Source organism: Chelonoidis abingdonii, chromosome 3 (assembly GCF_003597395.2).
Source record: "Chelonoidis abingdonii isolate Lonesome George chromosome 3, CheloAbing_2.0, whole genome shotgun sequence".
Classification (NCBI taxonomy): domain Eukaryota; kingdom Metazoa; phylum Chordata; order Testudines; family Testudinidae; genus Chelonoidis; species Chelonoidis abingdonii.
Window position 1 is genome coordinate 148,897,323 of NC_133771.1, and position 27,425 is coordinate 148,924,747.

Here is a 27,425-nt window from a genome sequence, read left to right on the forward strand (position 1 = left end):
ATTAAGCAGATTTTCTTGTTCCACCTTTGAATGTGGAGAAAGTTGATCACTGTCCTTCTTTTATAATAGCTTTAACATTTTTGCTGACTGTTCTGTTCCTCCCCTCAGTGTTTTCTCAAGACTGTACATGCCAGTTTTTTAACCTTGCCTCATAGGTCGTGTTTTCTAAACCTTTGATCATTTTTGTTGCATTCCTCTGGATACTCCCTCCAATTTATCCACTTATTTCTTAAAATGTGGAATCACTGGATACAGTATTCCAGATGAGGCCTCACCAGTGCCGAGTAGAGCGAGACAATTACCTCCCATTATTATGTATTCGATGCTCCTGTTAATCTCTTCACTTCAGAATGATATGAGCCTTTTCCACAACTTCATCACATTGTTGTCTTGTATTCAGTTTGTTCCATTTTAATCCTCAGATCCTTTTCAGCAGTACTATCACTCTAGCCAGTCTTTTCCCATTTTGTAGGTGTGCACTTAATTTTCCTTCCTAAATGAAGTACTTTCCACTTGTCTCTATTGAATTCCATCTTGTTGATTTCAGACCAACTCTCCAATTTATCAGTCATTTTGAATTCTAATCCTGTCCTTCAAACTGCATGCAACCCCTCCCATCTTGCTGTCATCTGCAAATTTTATAAGCATATTTTTCACTCATTATCCAAGTCATTGATTAAAATATTAAATAGTAAGGATCCAGACCAGACCCGCAGTGGAACCCCACCAACATTTACCAATAAAAATCTAATCCTTCCAAGCGTACTTATAAACCCTCGTATCCTCTAGGTACTTAAAAATATAAATAATAATGTGTTCCAGTATCTTTCTGGGTATTCAGATTGGGCTGATTGGTTGCTAGTTCCCCGTATCCTCTTTGTTCCCCTTTTTGAAAGCAAGTACTGCATTTGCCCTTGTCCACTCATCCTCCAGGAGTTCTCAGGGATAATAGCTGTTAGTTCCAAGACTGGTTCAACTAGTTCCTTAAGTAGGGTGAATTTCATCAGGTCTTGCTGACTTCAGTACATCTAACTTATCTAAATATTCTATAACCTGTTCCTTCCTTATTTTGGCCTTTGTTTCTTCCCCTTTGGTAACGTTAACTGATATTAAATAACTGGTCACAATTTACCTTTTTAGTGAAGACCGATGCAAAATAGGTGTTTAACACCTCAGCTTTCTTGAACCTTGTCCATTATTAGCTCTTCTTCCCTGCTCAATAGAGGACCTACACTTTTCCTTCATCGTTCATTTGTTTATAATATACTTATAGAATCTCTTATGTCCCTTTCTAGGTGTAACATATATTGAGAATGAATTGCACACATTTTGGAAGTTATGAAAAACACCATTTTTTCCCCGTCAGTGTATGTAAGAGAGTACTGTTCACACTGTTTTCTCATCACCTAGATCTGCTGTTGAAACATGCTGATCAGCACTATGCCTGGGGCAGGGAGACAGGAAACAAAGGCAAGCTCCTTCCCACCCAACCTCTAAGCAAGCCCAATCTTTCCCAACTGACTAAAGAGAGCACCTGTTCTACATTTTGTGTGCATTTCAGGTTGAAAACAAATCTCGTTGGTTTTTGTTTTGCTTTTTCCTGACTTGTCCATTTTTGGGGTTGGCAATACTGAAATTTTAAGCATGGAATAGCAAGGATTCCATAAGTGTAAAGCCTTTCCAATATTTTTGCTGTTTGGTATTTTTAATGCAAAATTTAAAATCTTAAGTTACTTGAGCTTTCCATTGTGAAAATTCTTATGGATCACAAAATACTACTATGTGCTCATCTTCTGGATGTTAGGTACCCCATTATGAATGCTATTTAGGAGGTAGAGAAGGCAGAGGGAAATAAGAAATGTTCCTCTCTCCTGTCACACTTCTGAAATACTAAAGAATCTACTTGGTAGATCATGGAGGAGGAAAACTGAGTGAGGTGTCATTTATTTTTGTGTGTTTGAGGGGTGCATGCACACATGTTCAGCAGGGCTAGTATGCATCAGCCATTTTGAATCTGTAACATCACATACATTTGCAGCACAACAAAGTTGCATTTATTGTCATCTTAATTCACACTTGCAGAAAACTTCAGCCACTTCAGATGCACTAATATCTAACTGAAGTAAAAAATGGGGTTTGCGAGTTAAGCGCTGTGACTGTTGATTCTATGCGCAAACATACAAACATCACTAAGCACAACTTTTGAAAAATTATTTGTGCTACCCCTTCCCTACTCTAGACTTCGTTCACTTGACTGACTTGCCACATTTCCTTGGTTGCCAAGAGACTGGGATTTATTCTTCATTCTACTAAACCCTCTTTCTCCCACAAACAACAGAAAAGTAATTGGGTGCAGGGCCTCCAGAAAATTTGATGAACTAGCTCCTTTAATGGGCCATTTTTGTGCCTCTTGACAATTTCTAATGGCTGCTTTTGAAAGGTGTGGGGTACAGCAGAATTTTTTCTTTTTTTGCTATTCTTTACTGTTCTTTTTCAGTATATAATGTGCTGTGTTTTTTTTTTTGTTTTTTTTTCTTCTTGTTTTTCACATTGGAAGTGCCAGTACTGGTTTCTCTCTTTGATTGACTTCAGCAAATCTTTTGAAGCACCCGAATGGTTAACTGGAGAATGAGGCTAAAGCCTGAAGTACAGCTCTTCCAGCCCTGACTGGAGATTGAAGGGGATGTTGACTTCAACCTTCTTAGGAGGGGGAAAACCTTTGTGCCCTGGTGGGAGGGATAGTTCAGTGGTTTGAGCATTGGCCTGCTAAACCCATGGTTGTGAGTTCAGTCCTTGAGGAGGCCATTTAGGGAACTGGGGTAAAAATCTGTCTGGGAATTGGTCCTGCTTTGAGCTTGGGGTTGGACTAGATGACCTGCTGAGGTCCCTTCCAACCCTATGATTTTATAATCTTTATATTTCTTAAATGAGCAGTAAAGGATATGATTTCTCTTGCTTTGCAATTCACTTCTAAAGTATTTAGACATGTGATACATAATAGGAATAGATGGCTCAGCACTACAGTGGCTCAGTTGTTCCTCTCCGGCAGAACTTGGAGTGGTGATTGGGTAATTGTGTATCCTCTCCAAAGGCCCCCATGTGCAGGGTCACAGAGGTATCCATATTCTCCCTCCTTCTCTCCAGCATCTATGTAAGACCACTGGGAGAGATTGAGTTGCTATGGCCTCAGCTGCCAACAGTATTCCAATTACACTCATCTAGATACCCCCCTTTCAATTGATGTACCCTCTAAAATGTCAGAACACCGACAAGATATCTGCTTTTGAATGAAGAGCAATTGGCTCAAGCTGAACTCAGACAAGACCAAAAGGATGCTGGTCAAAAAGGGAAAAAGCTTTTGAAGAGTTATCCTAAACATTGTCTCCATCGTGCTTTTGAAGCCATGGGACCTCCATTCATCACAGTGATGCAAAGCCTCAAGTTTGTTTGCCTGACTAAGCTTGGATGACTAGGTGGCATTGCTACCTTTTTTCATCTCCATCTTATTAGGAAAAATGCTTCTTTCTCCCAGAAAAGGACCAGCCCATAGTAATCCATGCATTTGTCCCCTCCAGGCTGATTACGATAACTCATTATGAAGCTGACTATAAAGACAATCCGCAGGCTCCAGCTGGTCCAGAATAGGACTGCCCACCTTCTTTGTGGCTTAGGCTGCTGTGAGCACATGAAGCCTTAGCCGAAGTTCCTCCATTGTTTCCTAGTTAGCTTGTGAAACCAGTTTAAGGCTTTGGTCCTCGTTTTCACAGCAGTTAATGGATCAGGGTCGAGCTATATTATAGACCAAATTTCAATCCATAGACCACAGTGACAGCTGCAGTTCTGGCACAGTTCAGATTACAAAGCCTGTAAAAGTGCTTGGGATAAAACATTATTGGTGTAAAGGATCCAGCTGTGGAACGAACTTCCAGAGGGGATCAGGCAACCCCAGAGTATGATTGTTTTTAGGAAATGCTGCAAAACCTTCCTCTCGGAAAAAGCGTCATCACCCTAAGAATGAAGCACTCAATGCTGACACCTCTTTCAATACATGACACCCCTACCAACTAAAAAAAGAAATTAATAAAAATAAAACAACAAAAGCAAAAACCCTACCCACTGCTTTTTCTCCCCAAAAGGAAGAATGTCAGACACGCCATGAAGTCTACTAGAAGGCATTCAGATACTATCATAATGGGCAGCAGTATAAAACAATAAGATAGGCAGATAGTATTTGGTGATTTTGTTTGAAAATATGATTTTTCCGCAATATACACATTTTCACTTATTATCTGGCTGCAGTATCAACAAAAGTTTGTAAGTTTTTTAAGGAAAAACTTCTTGCAATGTGTGAAGTGTACCAACAACATGCCGCAAAATAGGAACGCTGCATATTTAAAAAAATGCTAAGATTCTTTTCAGTCCTCGCCATGTTTTTCAAGTTTAGTCTTGGTGAGATTCCTGCAGTAGTCCCTAAAGTACAGTAGAACCTCAGTTATGAACACCTCTGGAATAGAGATTGTTCATATCTCTGAAATGTTTGTAACTCTGAACAATGTGTTAGGGTGGTTCCTCCAAAAGTTTTACAACTCAGCATTGACTTAATACAGCTTTGAAATTTTACTATGCAGAAGAAAAATGCTGCTTTAAACAATCTTAATTTAAATGAAACCAGCATAGAAACTGTTTAGTTGCCTTGTCAAATTTTTTTAAACTTCCCCTTAATTTTTGTAGTAATTTACATTTAACACAGTACTGTATTTGCATGTCTTATTTTATTTTTTGTGTGTGTGTCTGCTGCTGCCTGATTGCGTACTTCCAGTTCCAAATGAGGTGTGTAGTTGACCAGTTAGTTTGTAACTCTGGTATTCGTAACTCCTGAGGTTCTACTATAGACTGAATGACCAGAGAAACTGGTCATGGGCTGGAAGCACAGCATAAAGTATTTATCATTAGAATTTAGTCATTGTGATATGAAGCTGCAACAGCTGTATCTGGACAGTCCTCGGCAAGTATTTGAGAGTAAAAAGTGCTGACGATCTAGTGGGTTGTTTAAAGAAAAATGTGTGTGTGTGAGAAAATGGCATTCAGCAATAGATCTCAGTTCCTAGACTTTGATTGCCAAAATGCTACTTACATTTAATACTGATATTGAACTTTAATTGATGTGTTTTTTTCAGTTGAGAAATGTGTTTGAAGTAACATTTATATAATTTACTAATTATGCTGTGCAGTTTGTCATTTTAGTCTGAGAGAAATACTATTTAACTCTTCGCTGATATGCGTGTATAAAGATGCAGATCACTGAAAGTGTTTTTTTTTTTTTTTTTCCTGTCCCTCCCTTCTCCCCATTTACAAAGAATGACGGATGGATACTCAGGAAGTGACTTAACTGCATTAGCAAAGGATGCAGCATTGGGCCCTATTCGAGGTAAGTGATGTGACTTTTTCTATAGTGTGTGTGTGGTTTTTTTGTTTGGTTTTTTTTGTTTGGTTTTAAGAAACTTCTTCAGGAAATTAAAGAGACTGTTGTTGTGTCTTACAAATCATTTGTCCATCTCTCTCAAATCTCCAAAATTAATCAGAATAGATCCATGACATCCTGGGTCTTGTGTTGCTGTATGTGGCAAGGTGTGGCTGTCTAGCATTGCTTTTTAGCGTGTTTCAAAATGCCATGAAAAGGAACCATTTGATATTAACAGGTGATAAACATTTCAATTTGTTGTGCCTCCACTCATGGAATGATGTACTTCCCAAGTTAGTGTCAGTTCCGTCTTAACTAGACCATATCCCTTACAGCTGTCTGTATTAGAGAACGTTCTCTGCCTGCTTCATAAATTGGATGTGAACAAAGCTGTTCAGATCATATTGGTTGGTTGTTGCCTTCAGGAAGAAATGCCATGGGGGAATTTGTCTTGATTCAGGGATTGTCTGAATGTATGAAAACAGACTTTCAGCTGTTAGGACCATTTGAGGTTGAATGATGGAATTACATGAGCCCAATCAAGTAGGGTTGTGGCTGCCTCAGTGTCCTGCCTTTGACATTCCTTTTTGAAATTTTTAGTTAAAACAACACTTTTATTTAGAACTGCTCACTTACTTTCAATGTGGGAGCCAAACTGGATGCTTGTGTCAGAAAGGCAGTCTTTTAGTCACTGTTCAACTGCTCAGTCCTTCTAGGTATTGCTGCTGTTAGCTCATCTTTTACATGGGGGATCAGCAGAGACAATTTTATGAAGAAGAGATTACTACTTAACGGTAACTGGAGTTTCCAAATATATCGCCTCTGTGTGCCTCTGCTACACTCTCCCACCCTCCTCTCCGCTTTGGAGTCTTTCAGGCAGGCAAAGAAGAACTGAGCGCAACTGAAGGATGTAGTCCTTCTGTAACCTGACTTTACACGAGTTGAAGTGCCACAGGTCCCCCAATAGTAAGCTGTTTTGAAATGATTCATGGATTCGAGGCACAGTGCACAAATTCTAGAGTGTGAATCTGTAAATATTTTGAACTCCAGTTGCTGGCAAGTAACTTTCCTTTCTCTCCACGTTCCCTTCAGTGGCTACTTTTAATGGGCTGTCATGAGTCAATGTGATTGGACTTTGGGAATCGCAGGTCTACTACACTGCATGAAAATGGGGGAACAGTATTGTATTAAAAGTGGCTGTTTCGTAAGAGCCATCATAAGTTATATTCCTCCAGTAAGTTGGAAACATTTGTGCTTACACTTGCAACTGATGGGTGCACTAAAATGTCTGTACCTTTTGTCTGTAATGTATACTCTTCATATTTAGAATGTACCTCTCTGAGAAGAGCCCATAAAAACTGCACTATGGGGTTTGAAATTTCTTTCCCTCTCGTCCTCCTTTCTGGCTTCCATCTAAAATGTGAAGGTGGGGGGGGAATGTTCCTTTCAAGTGCCAGCCCTACAAACTACAACTCTTCTCATACCCTACTGATAGTAAAACTTCTGCAGGGCAAATGAATGCCCTCAGTTATATTCTGCTGTGCAGTCTATTGTCAATTGGGTCATTATTTGAAGACCCCTGCAGAATCATTGTTTTTAAACTTGTGCAAACTCATTTAACTGACTTGAACTTAAAAAATAATTCTGTTGATGCACAAATAGAAATGGAATCATTTCACACTCTCAGCTGTGTTGGCTGTGCAAGGCTAAGAGGAGTGAAAATCAACACAAATTGTAGTCACTTTAAGCAAGCAGATCTCACTCTGAATATATAAGGAGCAGGCATGTTGAGTTGCAAGGTGCCATTTTCTATCACTTTTCAGGGTAGAATTGAACATACAATGTTTTGATGGTTTTTCTTGTGAAACTCATTACTCTTCTTTTATATTTTTTTTTAAACAGAACTAAAACCAGAACAGGTAAAGAATATGTCTGCCAGTGAGGTAAGTTGCTATAACATGACTTTTCCTTTCTGAGTGCAGTATATACAGATGTTTTTTAAGAAACAACGAGGAGTCTGGTGGCACCTTAAAGACTAACAGATTTAGTTGAGCATAAACTTTCTAGTCTTTAAGGTGCCACCGGACTCCTTGTTGTTTTTGTGGATACAGACTAACACGGCTACCCCTCTGATAGATGTTTCTAAATTATTGTAAAAATATTGTTGCTTAACTTTTTAACCTTTTTCCTTGCTTGAGTTAAGTGAAAAGATCTCTTTAAAAATATTGGTAACATGGAATGTGAGGCTTCCCCCAGACACACACTGAAAGGCTACAATGACTATGGTGACTTTATGTATGCAGTGTTGGTCCCAGTATATTAGAGAGACAAGGTTTGACTGGGCCAACTTCTGTTGGTGAGAGAGACAAGTTTTTAAGCTTACACGGAGCTATTTCTTCAGATCTGGGAAACTAACTTTATCAGTTATTCCTAACAAAATTGTATTTGCCAATACAAAATGCTGAATAGCAATGTTTTTTTTTAAGAAGCTATTTTGAAATATCAATATGAATGTGTCTTTTGGCGTGTGTGGTTAAAAAAAATTCATAAGATCTATGTTCAGAATAAATGTATCTAAGAACAGTAGTTGAGGTAGTGTCAAATTCTTTGCTAACTTACACCCCAGAACTTCAATAGGACTGGATGGGATGTACACAAGTATGATTTGGCCCATATTAGTGGTAAGGGTGGGAAGACTAAGAACACTCCATGTAGCTTGTGCCTCTGGAGAATGCAGGTGAGATTTAACTTGGGTCAAACTTCAGAGCCTCTACAGTGCCCACCAGCAGATAGTAGTGTATTAAAACTTACTTTGGGTTTAAATCTTAAATTATTCAAAGTAGCTGAAAAGAGTCCTTTCATTTTATTTTATAAACAGGTTCGTTTTCCCAACAAAAGATATAAACTGTTGTCTGAACTGTAAGCTCTTTAGGGCAGGGACTCTCTCTTTGTTCTGTGTTTTGTAAAGTGCCTAGCACAATGGGGTCCTGGGTCCACAACTACAGTAATACAGATGATAAAACCTGTTGATTTAGTGGGGGTTCATAGCACACACAGATGCAGAATTACTGGTGCACCTGATTAGTGTGTTTAACATGAGTAAGTGTGCATATATGGACCATTTGATATGATAGTCACAAAATTAGTGCATCTCAGTATTCTTAAGTTACACAGGCATTTCCATATCCAACACAGGGAGGTACTACCGAACCAGCAGCTTAAGTGATATGTCATAGCCTAGTTACTATGCTACTGTTTAGAAAAACATTCATACTGAATCTCAAAAAATGCATGCAAAAAAAGCTGAACAAATCAAAGCCCAGTTTACAATTTACTCCTGAAAAAATGGAGTAAAGGCAGAGTGATGAAGGGGAAGACTTTTGAACACAAACCCCCCAGTGGCAGAGGGATTAGATGAGCTTGCGTATTCCTCAGCCTTTCTGCCCCAGTATGTGCATGCCCCATACATATTGCAGAAGAGGAGCAGAGAGAAGCTTCATTTCCTGGCTGCTTATTTCTTCAGAGGTGCAGCCTGTGACTAGTCACAGAGACTCCCCTTGAGACTGTCACTCAGTGAGCTGGAATACCACTGAGAACAAACCTCCACTCCTGTCTTGCTGAGTTAGACACTCCAGTCAGCTCCAGCACAGACCCAGAGGTTGGGCCATGCCTCTCTGCAGTTCACTGAAACTGAGATTCACTCAGCCCAGGGATTCTCAGTTAACAGGGACTTTCCAGGACCCAGTGCTCAGCCTTTCTAGGAGCCTGAACTCCAATAAATCTGTTTTACATGGCATAAAGCTTATGCAGGATAAATTCATAAATTGTCCACCCTCTATAACACTAATAGAGATGCACAACCGTCTGCTCCCCCAGGTATTAATCACTTACTCTGGGTTTATTAAAAAAAGTGATTTTATTAGGTATAAAAAGTAGGATTTAAGTGGTTTCAAGTAATAAGACAGAACAAAGTAAGTCACCAAGCAAAATAAAACAAAAACACACAAGTCTAAGCGTAATACATTAAGAAACTGATTATAGGTAATCTCACCCTCAGATGTTACAATAAACTTCTTTCACAGACTAGACGCCTTCCTAGTCTGGGCCCAATCCTTTCCCTGCTACAGTCCTTGTTAGTTCTGGCAGACATCTCAGGTGGTAACCAGGGGTTTTCTCGTGACTGGTAGCCCCTTTTGTCCTGCTCCACCCCCTTTTATAGCTTTGGCACAAGGCAGGAATCTCTTGACTGTCCTTGTCCCCACCCCCGCCTCATCTGTGGAAAAGTACAAGGATTAAGATGGATTCCAGTATCATGTGATATGGCCACATGTCACTGTAAGATCCCTAGTCTCCATTCTTCCTGGGTTGGCCCACACATACACAGGAAGTATTGCAGGTAAATAAACCATTTACAACCAGTTCTCCTGGTCAATGGGAGCCATCAAGATTCGAAACCACCATTAATGGCCCACACTTTGCATAATTACAATAGGACCTCGGAGTTCTACTTCATATTTCTAGCTTCAGATACAAAAATGATACATGCATACAAACAGGAGGAATATATTCAGTGGATTATAACCTTTGATACCTTACAAGAGACCTTTTGCATAAAGCATATTCCAGTTACATCATAGTCACACTCAGAAGCATAATTCCATAAAACGTATGGAGTGCAGTCACACAGACTTGTTGTCCAAGCTTTTGTAAAGAGATGAAGCCCATGTAAGAATCGTGGGTCACCCTGAGAGACAGGGGACGCTCACAATCGCACTGTATTTGTAAGCTGATCTCTGTCCCTGTCTCTAAAGACTTCACTCTGAGAGAGTAAGCAGAAGAAGCAGTCATAGGGGGCCCATATATATGTGATGCATTTGTATGTACTCAAGCTATTAATAGTATTCAGCCAGCCATTCTTGGATTGTGGATTTGTTCTACACCTAGCTGAATGCCTTGTTGTCATAGGATTTGACTGTATATAAAAAAAAATGTACTGCAGCTCCCTGCCCCATGGCATAGGTGCCGACTCCGTGGGTGCTCTGGGGCTGGAACACCCACGGAAAAAAATTGGTGGGTGCTCAGCACCCACCGGCAGCTCCCCTTGGCCCCGCCCCACCCCCCTGCTCCAGCTTGCCTCCGCTTCTCCTGTGAGTTTGTGTCCTGCTTCTCCCTCCTCCCTCCCAGCGCTTGCACCAGGAAACAGCTGATTCGCAGGGCGAGGAAGGGAGGGCGGAGGAGGGGGAACATGGTGCACTGGGGGAAGAGGCAGGGCCGGGAAGGGATCCAATGGCGGCAGAGTTAGAGTGGGGATTTTGGGGATGGGGTTGGAATGGGGGTGGGGCCAGGGGCTGGGAAGGGGTGTTGTCAGGGCAGGGCTAGGGGCGGGCACCCCTGGCACCAGAGAAAGTTTGCGCCTATGCCCCGTGGTATTTCTCTTTGTCTGTCACTGTGACACATGTGGATGCACTAGCAAACACTAGGCCCAAAGAAATGTGGCGCTTTTGAGATTGTAATGTGTGCATTCATGTAGGGTTTGTCTGTACTGCCCCGAAGGCCTACTGTGAGTGTGAATTGTGGTATGATCAAAGTGTTGCGCTGTAACTTCCCAGGGTGGGTGCTGCAGATGTGAACTAAACTCTTAGCTCTCCTTACCATAGTTCTTTTGGAAGAGGAGTATGCTGATACAAAGTTGGAGTCTTTTAGTTTGTGTAATCCAAACTCAGGGCAGTTTAGAACAGTCTTAGTGATTTGTTTAGTCTTGCAGACTTGGACAGCTTTCTCAGTCTCCTAAGCTGTGGAAGATGTAGAAATTGTTTTGTTTGCTTGGCAATCTGGAAATTTGCCTTCATTATTTTACCCTTCCTTTTAATAAACTTCTGCCTCCCAGTTCTTAGCACATAATTTTTGTATAGCCTGACTGCTCTTTTGATTCCTTAGAGCAGGGGCTGGCAAACTTTTTGGCCTGAGGGCCACATTGGGTTTCATAAATTGTATGGACGGGGTTGTGGCCCCCATCTCCTATCTGCCCCATCCAACCTCCCTGTTCCCTGATGGCCCCTCTGGGACTGCTGTCCCCTCACGGCCCCATCCAACCATCCCTTCTCCCTGTCCCCTGACTGCCCCTGGAACCCCTTCCTCTGACTGCCCCCCTCCGCCCCATCCAACCCCCCTTGCTTCCTGACTGCCCTGCCCTCATTCAACCCCCTGTTCCTCCCCCAACCCCTATCCACACCCCCACCCCCTGACCACCACCCTGAATTCCCCTGCCCTCTATCCAACCCCCCCTGCCCCCTTACCGCACTGCCTGGAGCACTGGTGCTGGCGGCACTACAGCTGCACCATCTGACTGAAACTGGGCCACGCCACCACCACGCAGCACAGAGCATTGGGTCAGGCCGGGCTCTGCCGCTGCACTGCCCCAGGAGCTCACAGTCCTGCTGCCCAGAGTACTGTGCCAGCGGGGAAGGGAGGACAGCAGGGGAGGGGCTGGGGGCTAGCCTCTCAAGCCAGGAGCTCGGGGGGGGGGCCAGGCAGGACAGTCCTGCGGATCATAGTTTGCCCACCTCTGTCTTACAGCAATGTTCTGAAGTTACATCCTAATATACAGCAATGTTCTGAAGTTACATCCTAATATAACTTTGGAGAGTAAGGAGATGTCATCTGTGGACTAGGGGCATTACACCACAAAACCCCACTGAATGATATGACACTTTAATCCTGTTATCTGTGAAAAGACAACAGCATGAACAAGGTCATACTAGTCTGATTGGTTGCAGGCCCCTCATATGCACTGGCTAGCACCACCTAGTGGAATAGAAAGTAATAACATTTCACTTTATTTTAAGTCTCTGGTGAGCTAGAATTATCAGATTTTTGTATCGTAGTGTATTACCTGTGTTTCTCATTGTAGTCTAACTATCTTGGCTCCACAAACCCAAATGTTAGCACCATTGATATTGTATTGCTCTGAAAGTCAAGCCCAAAGTCTTCATCTATTAAGCACGTGACACACAGACATTCATGATCTTAAAATGTCTTTTGTTTTTTGTCTAGATGAGGAATATCAGATTGTCCGATTTCACAGAGTCTTTGAAGAAGATAAAGCGCAGTTTGAGCCCTCAAACCCTGGATGCATATATTCGCTGGAACAAGGACTTCGGTGATACTACAGTTTGAAGAGCTGCTGTATAAAAGTGAGGAGAAAGTGCTGCCGGCAGTGAGCAATTGATACAGACTGGGGGAATGCAGCCAGAGTTTACAGGACTTCACAGATCTTTAAATATCTGCACTGGCAACTTGGGATTGATTGATTGAAAAAGAAAAATTATACAATGTGAAAAGTGTTGATTAAGGCCTCCGTGCCTTTTTAGTCAGGATTTACTCACAGGGCATGTAAGTTAAAGCACAATAAGACCTGGGGTAAGACTTCTAGCAATCTAATCATGGTATGAACATTAATTTGTGTATTTCGTTGGTGATATAAGGTCCAATTGTATTGACTGTTGAAAGATTTATACTCATTAGTTTTTTTTTAAATTTTTCTCATGACATTTACTTTTCCTGCTCTCTACCTGATGGTTACTAACTTATAACTGGAACTCTGTAAATTTTTGTTTCAATTTTTAATATTTTTATCCATACTGTGCCAAATAAGCCATTTCCCTCTGCAACAGGAAGAACAGCATTGGGAATTAGCATTATTTAAAAAAAAAAAAAAAATCCAAATAGAAAGCAGCTGGTCTGCTACTACCTTGTCTTTTTGTCTGGTTATAGTGTGACCATACCGTTCACAGAACAGTTTTTAAAAAAAGACCTTTGGTAGCAGAACAGCAAAAATCCTATCAAACCAGTTGAAATTAATAAAAAATTACAACATTATAAAATTGCTCTACTAAGCCATTTTTGCCAGCGGTGTTTTTCTTTAGTTCATTTGTAAAGCTTCCACTGTAGAATATTGTTTTGTTCTTATGGTGTGTTAACTTCTACTTGAAGCCCAACTGATTTTTGGAGAGAATAAATGATGCTGTCAAATTGTGAAGTTTTAGAACTAGTGTTTCTACTCTGTATTAGTTTGTCTGTTTACTATAACTAAACGTTTGTTTCCATTCTGGTCCTTGCTTTTTTTTAATTTACAGAGGAGAGCATTAAAATAAGTGGCTAGATATTTAATACATAGCACACACTAACATTTTTATACCTTTCACGTGCTTTGGTTTGTATACTAAAATCTAAAATAAACTCAAGATCTGCTTTTTAAAAAAGTAAAATAACTACATTCTTTAAAAAAAACTGAATTTTTATTAAATAAATGACATACTGTAGTAAATATAAACACTTAAATCATGGTCTTTAAATATTATAATAAAGGGAAATGCATATTTGGCCTGTAGTGCATATGGGCAACGTTTTGTTTACAAACTTCATGGTCAACATTTTGTTTACAAACTCTACTGTGGAGCTAAACTATGATTAAAACATCATGAGAAAATGTTTGTAGAAAGGCATCCTGTGGCAGCTTTGATAAACATTTTTCTTCAGTAATTTAAAAACAAAAACAAAACCTCCCCACACTTGTGAAGATTTTGCTACAAAAATAAGTGCATGGATTTTTACTGTCAGTAATTGTTTAAGAAATCTCTTTATACAGCTTGTTTGTAGTTTTTCTTTGGAAATTGGAAACTGAGTTTTCTATTAAGGTTTGTCATGAAAATTACTTTTCTTACTGCTTCAGGGAGGGAGAAGTCAAAACACTGACAGTTGATCTTATAGTTTTAGCTATAAAAAGAACTAGCTGATGTAGACTTAGGCTGCTTACAATTCTACAACAGAGCCCTCGTATCCATTGCACAATATCAGGAAGTAAATAACAGCAGAGGCTCTGTCAGTTGTTCAGAGGTGTAAACATGATTGTTCTATTCATGTCTGAAGAACTGCAGAGATGGCTTAATATTACAAAAATCAGTTAAGGCAATAGGAGATAAGAAATAGAGGCACTGTTACACTGAAATGCCTTTTAAAGAGTATAACAAGTTCGATTAGAAAACTTCAAGAGTGCGAAGTTTCCCAAATGTGTGTCCATACCTAACTTAAGGTATGTGAGTTCTGTTCCCCTGAGCCACCTCTCAAGACAGCTTGGAAAGGTAGCCACTGCCAGTGGCATTATAGGATTTCAGTGCCTCAGCTTTCTAAAGAGCCTTTTTTAATAATTCCACTTTGGGTTCCCTTCTGCCTTAGAATTGTGAAGCACCTGTTTTGCACTGCCAGGTAATTCAGTCATAGGTTTCAACACTAAGGTTGGATAGTACTTCTTGCTTAATACCTCTTCGTTAACTCTTAAGACCCCTCATTTCTCTTTCCATGAAACTGTATAATCTTGTCTCGAGCACCTTATCTAAACGAAAAACTATTTACCTAAAGTAGTAATTATTGCACCATGTCTTTATAGTCAGTCTCTTTTTTCTTTTTTCTGCTAACCAATCTAAACTTTTCTTTTAGTCCATTCCTTCATGTTTTATTAGTAGTGTCAAATTTTAAATGAGTGCTCATTAGCAGTGTAATGTTCCACCTGAAGTGTAAGGATCATTCCCCACCTGTTAATGGAAAACACCTAGATGAAGCATTATTAGCTAAGGTCATAGAGAAACTTTAAACACGCATATGCATCAGAGGGGAAAAGGATTAGTTCCTTAATCTTTGCTGTACAGCCAGTACAGGTCACTGCTTGAGAAAAGGGCGTAAGAGGGTCAATTAGGCACTGCATTTTCTCAGACCACAGAACTGGAAGAGACCAGACAAAGGTGCAGCTCGGTACTGTAGCACATTATTGTGGACTTCTCTCACTACAGGTATGCCTTGTGATAAGACTGGAGTCCTGGGAATGGGCCTGAATAGGAGAATCAGTCTGCCTTGTCTTTCAAGTCAGCTATTCCTTCTTGCTTGCTCAGTGGCTCTATCCAGGTTCTGCGCACAGAGTTTGAGTTTAAAAAACGCTTCTGCCACTCAAGGTTAAAATACTACAGAAAGCCAGTCATTTTCTGATTAGTAGTGGGAGGAATCCTTTTTTTAATCTAGTCCTTCACCTAACAGAGGACCTCAGATACAGTGGAGAGTTTTGGATTTTGGTCCTCCACATGACTAAAAAGTTGAGCCATGTCAAGAGGCTACTTTTCATAACCCAGAGATACAAAAACCAAAGGTGCAGACAAAAAAAATCATTGTTTGCAGCAAACTTACCTGATGACTCAAACTGGAGTGCGGTTACTTGTATTTTTGCTCTGAGAGACTCGTATTCAAGAGTATCCTTTCGTGAATGTTTGGTTTCTGAAATGTTATAAACAGTGCTATGGAGTATTAAGCTATGTCCTTCCATTGATAAAGGAAAAATGTATGTATAAAAGCATGGTGAGCATTCACATAGCTTTAGTTTCACAGTGTTGGTTGCCCTACAATAAAAAGTTGCGATTTGTCTTGTTTTTACTGTTTCCCTGTCTGTCAGTTTTGTTACATAAAATGTCCAAAACTAAAAGCCTTTGATAAATCAGCTTATTAAATACCAGATCACAGGGTGGGGCGGAGCTGAGGGGGAATGTGTATAGACTTCATATTTAGTTTCTGTGGGACATGACTTGTTTTTGAAAGGTTTACATTAACTTTTTTGACATAAGTGCTATTTCCTAAATAAATTATGTGCTGAAATTGAATGTGTGATTACCTCAAAATCATGCTGATCACAAATAAAGTGGAGACTGTGATTTGGGTGACTGTTTAATCCCAGTGGATTGAGCCAACAGTTCTGAAAATGCAAGGAAAACATGGCTCAGCACAGCTAAAACTGCTCAGCTGACTCCTCCTTAGATAAGATTCTCTCTTCATATTTTTTGTGACCAGACTCTTACAAAAATGGGAAGATAGTGAAAGTTGGGGAAATTAGTTATTTTGGGAAGCTAGGAGAATGTGTCATCTAGGGCTTAGAGCAGAAGCCTGGGAACTTAAAGTCATGACACATCCTTACAGTGACGACATGGTGTCTGATCTTGGGCAAGTCATTCTGACATCATAATCTTGGGACGAAAAGTCTTCTCCGTAAGTAACAAACAGAATGTGTGTGAAACTCACCATCTATGGAATCTGGTCAATGTCTCCATGTGACTTTTTTTTTATATATTTATCTTAACAGCTAATTGATTACTCAAAGCTACTGGCAGACAATCTTTGTTATCCCCTGTCTTTCCCTGCACCCCACCCTCCCTTAGGGTATGTCTACACTATGGGATTATTCCGATTTTACATAAACCGGTTTTATAAAACAGATTGTATAAGGTCGAGTGCACGCGGCCACACTAAGCACATTAATTCGGTGGTGTGCATCCATGGTCTGAGGCGCTAGCATCGATTTCTGAGCGTTGCACTGTGGGTAGCTATTCCGTAGCTATCCATAGTTCCCGCAGTCTCCCTCGCCCCTTTGGAAATTCTGGGTTGAGAGCCCAGTGCTGATGGGGCAAAAACAGTTGTCGGGGTTGATTCTGGGTAAATGTCGTCACTCATTCCTTCCTCCGGAAAAGCAACGGCAGACAATCATTTTTCATGCCCTTTTTCCCTGGATTGCCCTGGCAGACCCGCCATAGCATGGCAACCATGGAGCCCATTTCAGCTTTTTTTTTTTTGTTTGTTTACAGTCACTGTATGTGTACTGGATGCTGTGGACAGAGGCGATACTCCAGTGCGCTACACAGCAGCATTCATTTGCTTTTGCAAATGATAGCAGAGATGGTTATCAGTCGTTCTGTACTACCGTCTGCTGCCAGTACTGTAAATTGGCAGATGAGATGATGGTTATCTGTCATTCTGTACTGTCTGCTGCTATCATCATGGGTGCTCCTGGCTGAGATCGGCCGGGGGCAAAAGGCAAAAATGGGAATGACTCCCCGAGTCAATCCCTCCTTTATGTTTTTCTAAAAATAGAGTCAGTCCTGCCTAGAATATGGGGCAAGTGTGTACTAGAGAACCAGTGTATCAGAGAGCACAGCTGCTCCATGTCAGATCCCACAGAAATGATGAGCTGCATGCCATTCACGGGGGTGCCCCTGCAACAACCCCACCGTTGCTTCCCTCCTCCCCCAACCTTCCTGGGCTACCGTGGCAGTGTCCCCCCATTTGTGTCATGAAGTTATAAAGAATGCAGTAATAAGAAACAGAGACTTTTAGTGAGATAAAATGAGGGGGAGGCAGCCTCCCGTGCTATGCTAGTCCAGGACAGGACATTAAGCGGTGTGCGGGGGGAGAGGAGCCCAGCATCCCGCTGCTATGCTAGTCCAGGCAGTACAGAATTCTTTTATTTACACAGGAAAAGGGTAGGGGGGCTGATGGAGCTCAGCCCCCAGTTGCTATGATGAGGATGGTTACCAGCCGTTCTGTACCATCTACTGGGAATGACCAGGAATCATTCCTATTTTTACCCAGGCGCCCCCGGCCCACCCTCACCTGAGGCCAGCCAGGAGCACTCAACGGGCTGATGAATGAATGACGGATAGGACCGTAGTCATATTGTACCCGTCTGCCACCCAGGAAGGGGAGAAGAGTGGTTACTGCTCTTCACTGCTGCAGCATCGCGTCTACCAGCAGCATTCAGTAGACATAGGGTGACATTGAAAAAAGTCGAAGAAACGATTTCTTTCCCTTTTCTTTCACGTGGTGGGGGAGGGAGTAAATTGACGAGCTATACCCTGAACCACCGCCGGACAATGTGTTTGAACCTACAAGCACTGGGAGCTCAGCCAAGAATGCAAATACTTTTCAGAGATTGCTGGGGACTGTGAGATAGCTGGAGTCCTCAGTATCCCCTCCCTCCATGAGCGTCCATTTGATTCTTTGGCTTTCCGTTACGCTTGTCACGCAGCACTGTGTAGCCTGGAGAGTTTTTTTTTTTTCCAAATGCTTTGGCATTTCGTCTTCTGTAATGGAGCTCTGATAAAACAGATTTGTCTCCCCATACAGCGATCAGATCCAGTATCTCTCGTACGGTCCATGCTGGCGCTCTTTTTGGATTTGGGACTGCATCGCCACCCGTGCTGATCAGAGCTCCACACTGGGCAAACAGGAAATGTAATTCAACAGTTCGCGGGGCTTTTGCTGTTTACCTGGCCACTGCATTCGAGTTCAGATTGTTGTCCAGAGCGGTCACAGTGGCGCACTGTGGGATACCGCCCGGAGGCCAATACCGTTGATTTGCGGCCATGCTAACCGTAATCCGATATGGTAATACCCGACTCCTCTCGTTGGGGAGGAGTACAGAAACCGATTTAAAGAGCCCTTTATATCGATATAAAGGGCCTCGCAGTGTACACGGGTGTGCAGTTAAATCGGTTTAATGCTGCTAAAATCAGCTTAAACGTGTAGTGTAGACTAGGCCTTAGTGTCTAGGCTGGCTATTCCTTTCATCAAGTGTGTGTTTTGGCTTTAAGGTCTTCGGGGGTGGTGGTGGTGGTTGTTTTCAAATACTGAGACAATAGCACTTTTCTGGCTACTGAGAATTTTATTCCAAATAGTCCACTAATTGGCGTCCTAAGCTGTTGAGCATCACCTATTAAGGAAATATTTTAAAATAAATATGAGCTCTGTCATAAATATAAAGGGAAGGCTAACAACCTTTCTGCATACAGTACTATAAAATCCCTCCTGGCTGGGGGGAGACAATCCTTTTACCTGTAAAGGGTTAAGAAGCTCAGGTAACCTAGCTGGCACCTGACCAAAAGGACCAATAAGGGGACAAGATACTTTCAAATCAGGGTGGAGGGAGGGAAGGCTTTGTTTTGTCTGTCCTCTGTGCTTGCTGAAGACAGATCAAGAAAGCAAGCAATCCAACTCCATTAGGATTAGTAAGTACTAGCAAGGGAATGCATCAACTTACTTTTATTTTGGCTTGTGATTTTTCTCTATGCTGAGAGGGAGGTATATTCCTGGTGGATTTTTTTTTTTTTTTTGTAACTTTAAAGTTTTGCCCAGAGGGAAATCCTCTGTATTTTGAATCTGACTGCTCTGTGAGATTATCTTCCATTCTAATTTTACAGAGGTGCTTCTTTTTACTTTTCTTTCTAATAAAGTTCTGTTTTTTTGTGTGTGGCTTTTTTTTTTTTTAAGCCTGATTGAGGTTTTTTTAGTGGTCTAAAAAAACCCCAGGGTGGTTTGTGCTCACCTTGTTTATTCTCAAGCCTCCCCAGGAAAGGACGTGTAGGGCTTGGGGGAATATTAAGGGAAAGTAGGAACTCCAAGTGGTCCTTTCCCAGAGTTTTGTCTAATCACTTAGTGGTGTCAGCGTTACCTAATTCAAGGTACAAGGGAAAATTTGTGCCTTGGAGTTTTTAACCTAAGCTGCTAGAAATAAGCTTAGGGGGTCTTTCATGGGGGTCCCCATGTCTGTACCCTAGAGTTCAGAGGGGGGAGGGAACTCTGACAGGCTCTGAGGGTTAGGCATCAGCTATGTATTTATGAATTAATCCCAAACCATTCCCAAACAAGTCCTTAGACCTTCTGCCTTTGGCTAAGATGATATAGTTTACATCAGAACATCATTTTAAAAGTGGGTTTGATTATTTTTTGGAATCAGGTTAGTTTGTGCTGCTTCTCTTATGAGCAGTACTGAGAACTCTGCAGAGTGCCTGGTTTGCAGTAGCTGAAGTTTGCATGGATTTTGCCTTTTGGAGAAGGAAAGGGGGAGGGAAACCCTGACACCACCAGCTGTTTCTAAACTGCTGCTAAACATCGATCATGCTCTGTAATAATGCTCATCTCAGCCATATACTGACAGAGCATGGGAGCCCTGAACTGTTGTGTACAGTTAACCCACCTAAAGACATAATAAACGCAGCAAGATCTAGTTGACTTGCGTTGTGCGTAGAACTGGGATATTTTGGCCAATTGCCCTTCTTTAAAATGGTGAATATACTTTTGAATGAGGTTAGCCTGCTATTGTGCTCTAGGTTAACAATCCACCCCCTCCTTTCTCAATCTCATTTCTATTGGTACTTCTTGGTAAAGTGTCCTATAGCATGTGCTTGGACTGCTAACACCTCAGCCATGGAATCTTGCAGCTCTGTACTAGAGAGAAGACAATGAAATAATTGGACTGAAATAGCTTCAAAATAACACCAAGACTTGGCAGCAGTGGCCAGGAGTGAAGGAAACAGCAGCATCACCACAGGCCATCTTCTCCCTTGTCTTATCCCAATATCAGCTTGGTGGTTTGATAGGCAAAATTAAGAATAAGTCAAATTAATGCAATGATCCAAAAACAGCAGCAAAATGCTTTTAAAGAGGATTGAAGTGTCAATCAACAGCCTGGATTAGAAAGACCTTTCGGCTGGCTTTATTGCATAATTGTCCATTACTGGGACTTTATACCTTTCTCTAAAACACTTGCATCTGGCCCCAGTTGGAGACAAAATAGTGGATGAGGTGGACCATTGATCTGATTTCAGGTATCAATCCTTCTGTTTCCAGGCTAGGGATGATAGGGCATGTCTTATGAGAGGTAGGGAGAGAGTGATTAAAAAAATTCTACCATAAATTGCAAATGCTCAGGAACAGCACAGTTTAATTTCTCACATTTGCCTCACTGGGGTCTGTGAAGACTAGAGCTCTATATAATAATCTTATCTAAAGTGCTGAAGTATTCACTAGGACAGGAATCTTTTCTTGCTCCTACAAGGATGGTCTGAGCCAGCAGGTGCCCTGCACCTGGAGACTGGTATAGACACATTATGGAGAAATTGGTAAAAGTATGAGAATAGGTCTCAAGAAAACACAGGCATGACATTTTATATGTTCACTAATGTCCTTATGCATATTTCCATATGCTTTAAAAACTTGTCAATTTTCACCTCTAGTAGAGAGGCAAATAACTCCATTTCACTGATGAGTAAGGCCAAAATTGAGTGGAGACTGCTAGCAGCAGAATCAGGGCAGTTCTGCTGCAGAAAAGGAGTTTGTGTGTGGGGATTTGTGCATGCACACCCATGGAATTTGGTTATGCAAAAGGCCCCTATTTTGCATGTGATGGGGTTGTTCAGGTCCAGCTCAAATGATCATGTGCATACATGGTCCTTTCTTCTTCCTCTCCCTTTTTGTAGGTGGTGGGAAGGGCCCATAGTTGTTAGCCTGAAGTAGGTTGTGAAAAGCAGCTTTGAAGCTGCTCTGTGGCTCAGAAAAGATTCCTTCCCTCAGCACCTACTCAGGCTGGCTAGGAGCTGTAATTTAGCTGAAGTGAATTGTTCAATGTTTCATAAAATGCTGTGATGGATCTAGGACTAGAATCAAAGGCTGGGATTTTCATAAGTTTCCAAGTGATTTATGAGCACAAGTCCTATTGACTTTCAATGGGGCTTGTGCTCCCAGCAGTGGCACTGCCCCCAAAGAATTCATTCTAGAAATGTTCCCTGTGAATATATTGCAGCCTTTGTGTTGTTCATGAACTATTCTATATACTCTTTCAAGAACAATGCAGGGGAACCTCCCCTCCTCATCTTCCCTCCCCCTGCAGTCTGGGGGGAAAACTGCAGGAAGGAGCCAGGCAGCTAGGAGCAGAAACAACCAAAGGGACCTTTCCCCATTGAAAGGATTTTCTACAGTTTTGATAGGGCTCTCTCAGCCCTTTCCTGATTGGTTGACTGCTCCAAATCCTCTCCCTCACACACATATTTAGATTGTAAGCTCATTAGGGCAGGGGCCATTTACTCTGTGTCTGTACAGTGTCTAGCACAATGGGGCCCCATTCTTGTTTGATTATTGGGCACCTCTGTAATAAACATGGCAGATGCTTTTGAAAATCTCACCCCTGGTCTCTGCTAGTTATGTGTTTTAGCTACAACACCTTCCTGCTGCCACCAATATATTTTTTTTATTTCCAGATCTCATCATGGCCATCTGTATGAGGTATCAAGTTTTCACAAATGTCTTCTTGTCCTTAGAAGTTTGTTAATATAATCATCAGTGAGTTTAAATTAATCCTTGTACATGAGGAAGTCAATACTTACCTTCTGCAGATCCTTAAAATGCCAGGTGCGTCAAGATTAATAGCCTGAGTTCTGCAGGAGATTAATACCCTGGATACAAAATAAAACCGAATAAATTAAATAGCAGAAACCCCAATAAGCAGAGACTTGGATAAGTGTCATCTGCGCTGTTTAGCCTTTCTTCTTCCTTCCTTTCTGATTTGCACTGTTGACTGGAGATGGGAGGCAGCAGCTAAAGCCAGTGGCTGAACTGCCTTCCCTAAAATGCGGCACAGTTCTTTTCCAGTTTAGATATGCACAAAGGAGATTTCAGTGGAAAAAAATAGCTCTATGGCGTGCTATTCCCATCTCCTAGATCAGAGGTTCTCAAATTGTGGTCCATGGACCACCAGTGGTCCACGAGCTCCATTCAGGTGGTCCGTGGATAGTTCCCTGTATGGTGCATGCATGGGCAGCCACCTAGTTAGTGGAGCCCTGCAGGTGCAGCTCCACTAATTAGGTGCCTGGAACCTGGGGAAGCAGCTCATATAAGGTGAGGTGGTGGCCTTGGGGGGGGGAGGCAGGTAAGAGGGGGCAGTGAAAAGGGGGATACAGGAGATAGGGTGGGGGGGAATTTGGGACATCCAGGGCTGCGGCGGCCAGAGAAAGAGGCGACTTTTCCCAGCTCCAGGGTTGCGGCTGCCGGGGAGAAATAGCCCTCCTTCCCAGCCTCAGCTTGGGGACTGCTGCGGTGGGGGAGAGATCCCTTCGCCTTCTCAGCCCCAGCTCAAGGGCTGCCGCGGCAGGGGAAGAGAGGGAACATTCATCACATTAGAAAGGTAAGACTACTGATATTAAAATATGAGTTGTGTGCTGTTATCTGTAGAAAAAAAAGTTAATTATTAAGGTTTTTTAATATGGTGCCTTTATTCAAAGTGCTTTACAACAGTTAGCTAACGGTACAAACAACATTTGGAAAGATCATTAAGTGATTCACCAAGACCCTCAGCAATGTTCAAGTAGTCCATGGAAAAAAATCACTATCAGGGTATCCCCCTCTACTCCCCCAATCTGAACTCTGAGGTATAGATGTGGGGACCCACATGAAGGACCCCCCTAAGCTTATCTTCTACCAGCTTAGGTTAAAACTCTTCCAAAGCAGTCTGCCTTGGATAGGTATTGCGGCCACCACCAAATGATTTTCACAACTATTCAGGGAAGGGTCACTTGGAATCCCTCTCCCCCCAAGCCTCTTCACCCCCAAGGCTCCACCCTTCCTTGGTCCTGCCCCTCCTCTCCCCTCCCCAGGCCATTTTGTCACCCAGTCTTGTGTGAGCTCTTGGTAACTCTTCACACTCTTCTTTGTACTTAATTATCTTCAATAATTTTGTAGTTGTCTGCAAATTTTGCCACCTCATTTATCTCATTTTCCCAGATCATTTATGAATATGTTGAACAGTAGAAGTCCTGTACAACTCTGTGGGGGACACATTTCCCTCTCGCCATGGTGAAAACTATCCATTTATTCATACCCTTTGCTTCCCAGCTTTTAACTGACTCTGACCTCCATTTTGAGAAACAGTGTTCTTCCCTTTGAAATTGGTATAGTATAGGGTAAAAGGACACAAAAGACCAGATTTCAAGGTCTGGGACATGTTTTTCACAGCTATGAATTTGGTAAGGCCCTAGCCATAGCTGTGCTTCACGTATAGGGGCCAGTACATCAGCAAAACCCTTGTTGTTGTTGCTTGGCTCCTGTCTGCTGGGCCGATCCAGCCAGCTGAACCGCATCATCACAGAGGCTCTTTCCCAGTGCTGTGCCCTTGCTGTGCAGTAGCAGCGTGGGGCTGCACACGCACGAGCAGACACAGGCGGGCCCACGGCCGGAACCAGTGTTTCCCTTACCAGGGCAGCTCCTGGCGCGTCGGGCTTCGCTGATGGAGGCAGAGGCTGCTCCTGCCCGCTGCTAGCGCGAGAACCCCCGGGGGCCGGGTCATGGTCCGCCCAGGCAGCGAGTCTCAACTGATTACACAGCGTGGGCCACGTGTGCCGCCTACAATGTGTTACCTGGGCAGCGAGGGCAGCCCCGGACTGGGCCAGAGCTCGCGGGGCCGGCCGGCTGCCCCGGGTCCCGACCCGGCCGCCCTGCGTGCTAACTGGGCCGCTGGCCCATAAGACCCGCTCCGCCCGCCACCACCTGCGAGGGAGCTGATTGGTCCGGGCTGCTCCGGCACGGCTGGGGGAGGAGCAGCGTGGTAGGCATCAGCCGCTCGCCGCCCCCGAGCCCTGTTAGGTCACGAACTGGAGAAAGACGCATGCGCATTTACCCTCTACTCTGATGGGAATGGCGGGCGGCCTACGCTCCGTCCCGCCTGACGTATCGTCCGTCACTTCCGGTTCCGACGGGGGCCGAAAAAAGTGAAATTGCTCCACCCCTTTTTTTTCACCATGGTAATTGGTGGATCCGCCTCTTCCGGCCTGAGGGAGGGTAGGAGCCGCCTGTTCCGGTGCCGGGTGGGGGAGTAACATGGTGAGTTGCCCCGGCGAGGGGAAGTAGGAGATGGGGCTTGTGGCTGCCCTGGCCTGGGGTCTCGCCGCCTGCGCGCTCGGGGCCCGGCCGCGCGGGGCTGGCGCTCCCAGGCTCCGAATTCAAATCTTCTCGGCCTCCCATGAGCCCCTGGGCCGGGAGACGTGGCGGCTGGGGCCCTGGAGTGCGCACGCTGAGAGCTGCTTGGCCCCGCTCCGCCGGCCCGTGAACCTCAGAGCCCCTCAGTGCCGGACCCGCCGGCAGCTGCGACAGGGGTTCCTGCCCTTGGCTGTGCTGCCGGGGCCATGAAAAGGGCCGGTACCAGCTGTACTGCTAGCGCCTGAGGGGGTCTGCGCTGCAGGGCACAGCTGTGGTGTAGGTGCTTGTTACAGCCAGGGAAGGGGCGACACTGTTCACAGCTCTGAGCGGTATAACTAGGTTGACCTAAGTTTTAGGTGAAGACCAGGCCTGTCGCATTGAATGAACCGGGGACTGCATGCGAAGCCTGTGCTAAACATAAGCAGACTAAGTGATTGCTTAGGGCGCCAAGCAGCCCTGTTAATTATTAGTGTGTGTTGTGTGTGGAGGATCTCCCCCAAATATTCCTGCTTAGAGCCCCTCAGTGGGTTAGCACTGGCATTGTGCATGCCCTGGAAGCCATCAGTGGGTGGCCTGCTGAGGCATGGCAAAGCCAGCCCTGGTGCATTACTGGAAGGGGGGTGGCAAAGGAAGGAGCATATGAAAGGAATGTAACTGGTGGGGAAGAGAGGTGGTGGTGGTGGGGCTGCCTAGGCCTCTGCTGTGATCCAATGTTAATAGTTTGTCAGGGACTTATAAATAATATTGTGGATTTGTCATGGATTCCGTGACTTCTGCAGCAGCTGGTGCTGGGGCATTCTCTGGCCATGGCGTTGTCCCCATCCCTCCTCTCCCCGGCAGCAGAATTTGGGTATGGGAAGAGGTTGGGGCACGTGATGGGGTGAGGTGGATTCTGGGTGGTACTTACTTGGGGGGCTCCCAAGAAGTTGCGACACCCACCTCGCTGGGCGAAGATGTGGCCAGGCAGCTCTGCATGTTGCCTCTGCCCAGAGTGCTGGCTTTGCAGCTCCCATTGGCTGGGAAAAGTGGCCAGTGGGAGTTGTGGGGGTGGTTCCTGCAGGCGGAGGCAGCCAGGGCTCTGCCAAGCAGCTGAGCAAGGGGAATGTTGGTGCTTCTGTGGAGCCCCCCAGATAAGTGCTGCCCAGAGCCTGCCTCACCCACTGCATGTCCCTACCCCCTCCCACACCCAAACTCTGCTGCTGCTGAGGGGGCAGATGTGGAGCCAGGTAGGGAGCCTGCCGGTCCTGCCAACTCCCCACCCCCTTCATCAAGGGTCCTGGGCCATGTGTGGCCCCCCCCTCCAAGTTTTAGTGAGGTGTATTGTGATGGAGTAGGGGCTGTGTGTGTGGGGAACGGGAAGGAGTAGGGACTGTCGGTGTGGGGAACGGGAAAGCAGGGGATGTCTGTAGGTGGCGGACAGGTAGTCAGGGTGTAATCCGAACCCGGCAGGGGGGGGGGGAAGCCCCTGGGCGGAGGAGAGGGGAACAAAGGTTTTTTCGGCCGGAGGAGGAAAGGCAGGACAGTTTGGGTTTGGCTGTGGGGAGGAATTCAAGGGATCCTAGCTGGGATCCAAGCACCCTGATAACCCCAGAAGGACTCATGGAGGCGGTCCTGACTGTAGCCTGCAAGCTTCTGCCTGTGTACACCTGTTGTTCCTGTTGTCCAATAACCTTCTGTTTTCTCAACTGCTGGATAAAAGTCACTGTGGGTCCCAGGGAAGAGGGGTGCCAGGGGCCCAGACTCGTGACAACTTGGTGGCAGCGGGGGAGATGACTGCACCCCGTGGAACGGCGCTTCCTCTGCAGTAAGTGACTGGGGACATGTAAACGAAGGGGTTGATTAACCCTGGGACGGTGTTGTGCCAGTGAGAAGGACTTTGCAGTAACAGGGGTCCCCCGGGGGATTGCAGCGAAGCGTCCCAGGGGCAGAGGAGTCTGCAGCATTGACCTGGCAGAGAGGTGGTGACCTCAAAGAAGGGCTTGGTGCACTAGGGGTCGCCCGGAACCGTGGGAGGCGGCGAGCACCACCGGCCTAGTGAGTTGGCCACAGGAAGCATGTACGCCAAGCGGCGCAAGTGTGGACCTGCTTGGAGCTGTGCAAGCAGAAGGGGGGCTGCGGCACGGAGGCTGACAGGACCAGCTGTATTTGCCCCAGCTGGGGAGGGAGACCGGACCCCTGTCTCTGAGGGAAGCAGCCAGGCAGATGGCAAGCGCCACGTTCACCAAAATGTCTCTGTCCCCCGGGGAGTGGTCAGACGGCGGATGAGGGCTTCCCGGACCCTTCTTCTAGCCCCTAGAGGGTAGGGCGGGGAGGAGCCCAGCGAATGCCGAAGGCACGCGTGACCTCCTCCCGG

The 27,425-nt window shown here is 44.3% G+C and overlaps 2 protein-coding genes and 1 long non-coding RNA gene across 8 annotated transcripts in view; 2 read left to right on the forward strand and 1 right to left on the reverse strand.

The window, feature by feature from the left end:
- Nucleotides 1–15,933, forward strand: part of SPAST (spastin) — a 59,299-nt gene extending 43,366 nt beyond the window's left edge. For all 4 annotated transcript variants that reach the window (XM_032788664.2, XM_075064207.1, XM_075064208.1 and 1 more), the window contains 3 exons: nt 5,358–5,428; nt 7,364–7,404; nt 12,515–15,933. In XM_032788664.2, the coding sequence (XP_032644555.2) occupies nt 5,358–5,428; nt 7,364–7,404; nt 12,515–12,637 (235 nt within the window). In that variant the 3' untranslated portion in view covers nt 12,638–15,933. The remainder of the gene's footprint in view (nt 1–5,357; nt 5,429–7,363; nt 7,405–12,514) is intronic.
- Nucleotides 14,965–24,827, reverse strand: LOC142046597 (uncharacterized). Of its 2 annotated transcripts, none has more exons than XR_012655590.1 (4): nt 24,774–24,827; nt 22,489–22,557; nt 15,695–15,781; nt 14,965–15,051 (listed from the first exon to the last, which is right to left on the reverse strand). It is a non-coding gene; the product is annotated as an uncharacterized LOC142046597 (long non-coding RNA). The 2 variants fall into 2 exon arrangements; XR_012655591.1 differs by lacking the exon at nt 24,774–24,827 and adding an exon at nt 24,514–24,722.
- Nucleotides 24,828–24,894: 67 nt separating this feature from the next.
- The window catches only part of SLC30A6 (solute carrier family 30 member 6), a 33,647-nt gene continuing 31,116 nt past the window's right edge, over nt 24,895–27,425 (forward strand). The window contains exon 1 of one of the 2 annotated variants that reach the window (XM_075064210.1): nt 24,895–24,976. In XM_075064210.1, coding sequence (XP_074920311.1) covers nt 24,974–24,976 — 3 coding nt within the window. In that variant the 5' untranslated portion in view covers nt 24,895–24,973. Of the gene's footprint in view, nt 24,977–25,070; nt 25,349–27,425 lie in introns of those variants that run through there. The other variant, XM_075064211.1, reaches the window with a different exon arrangement.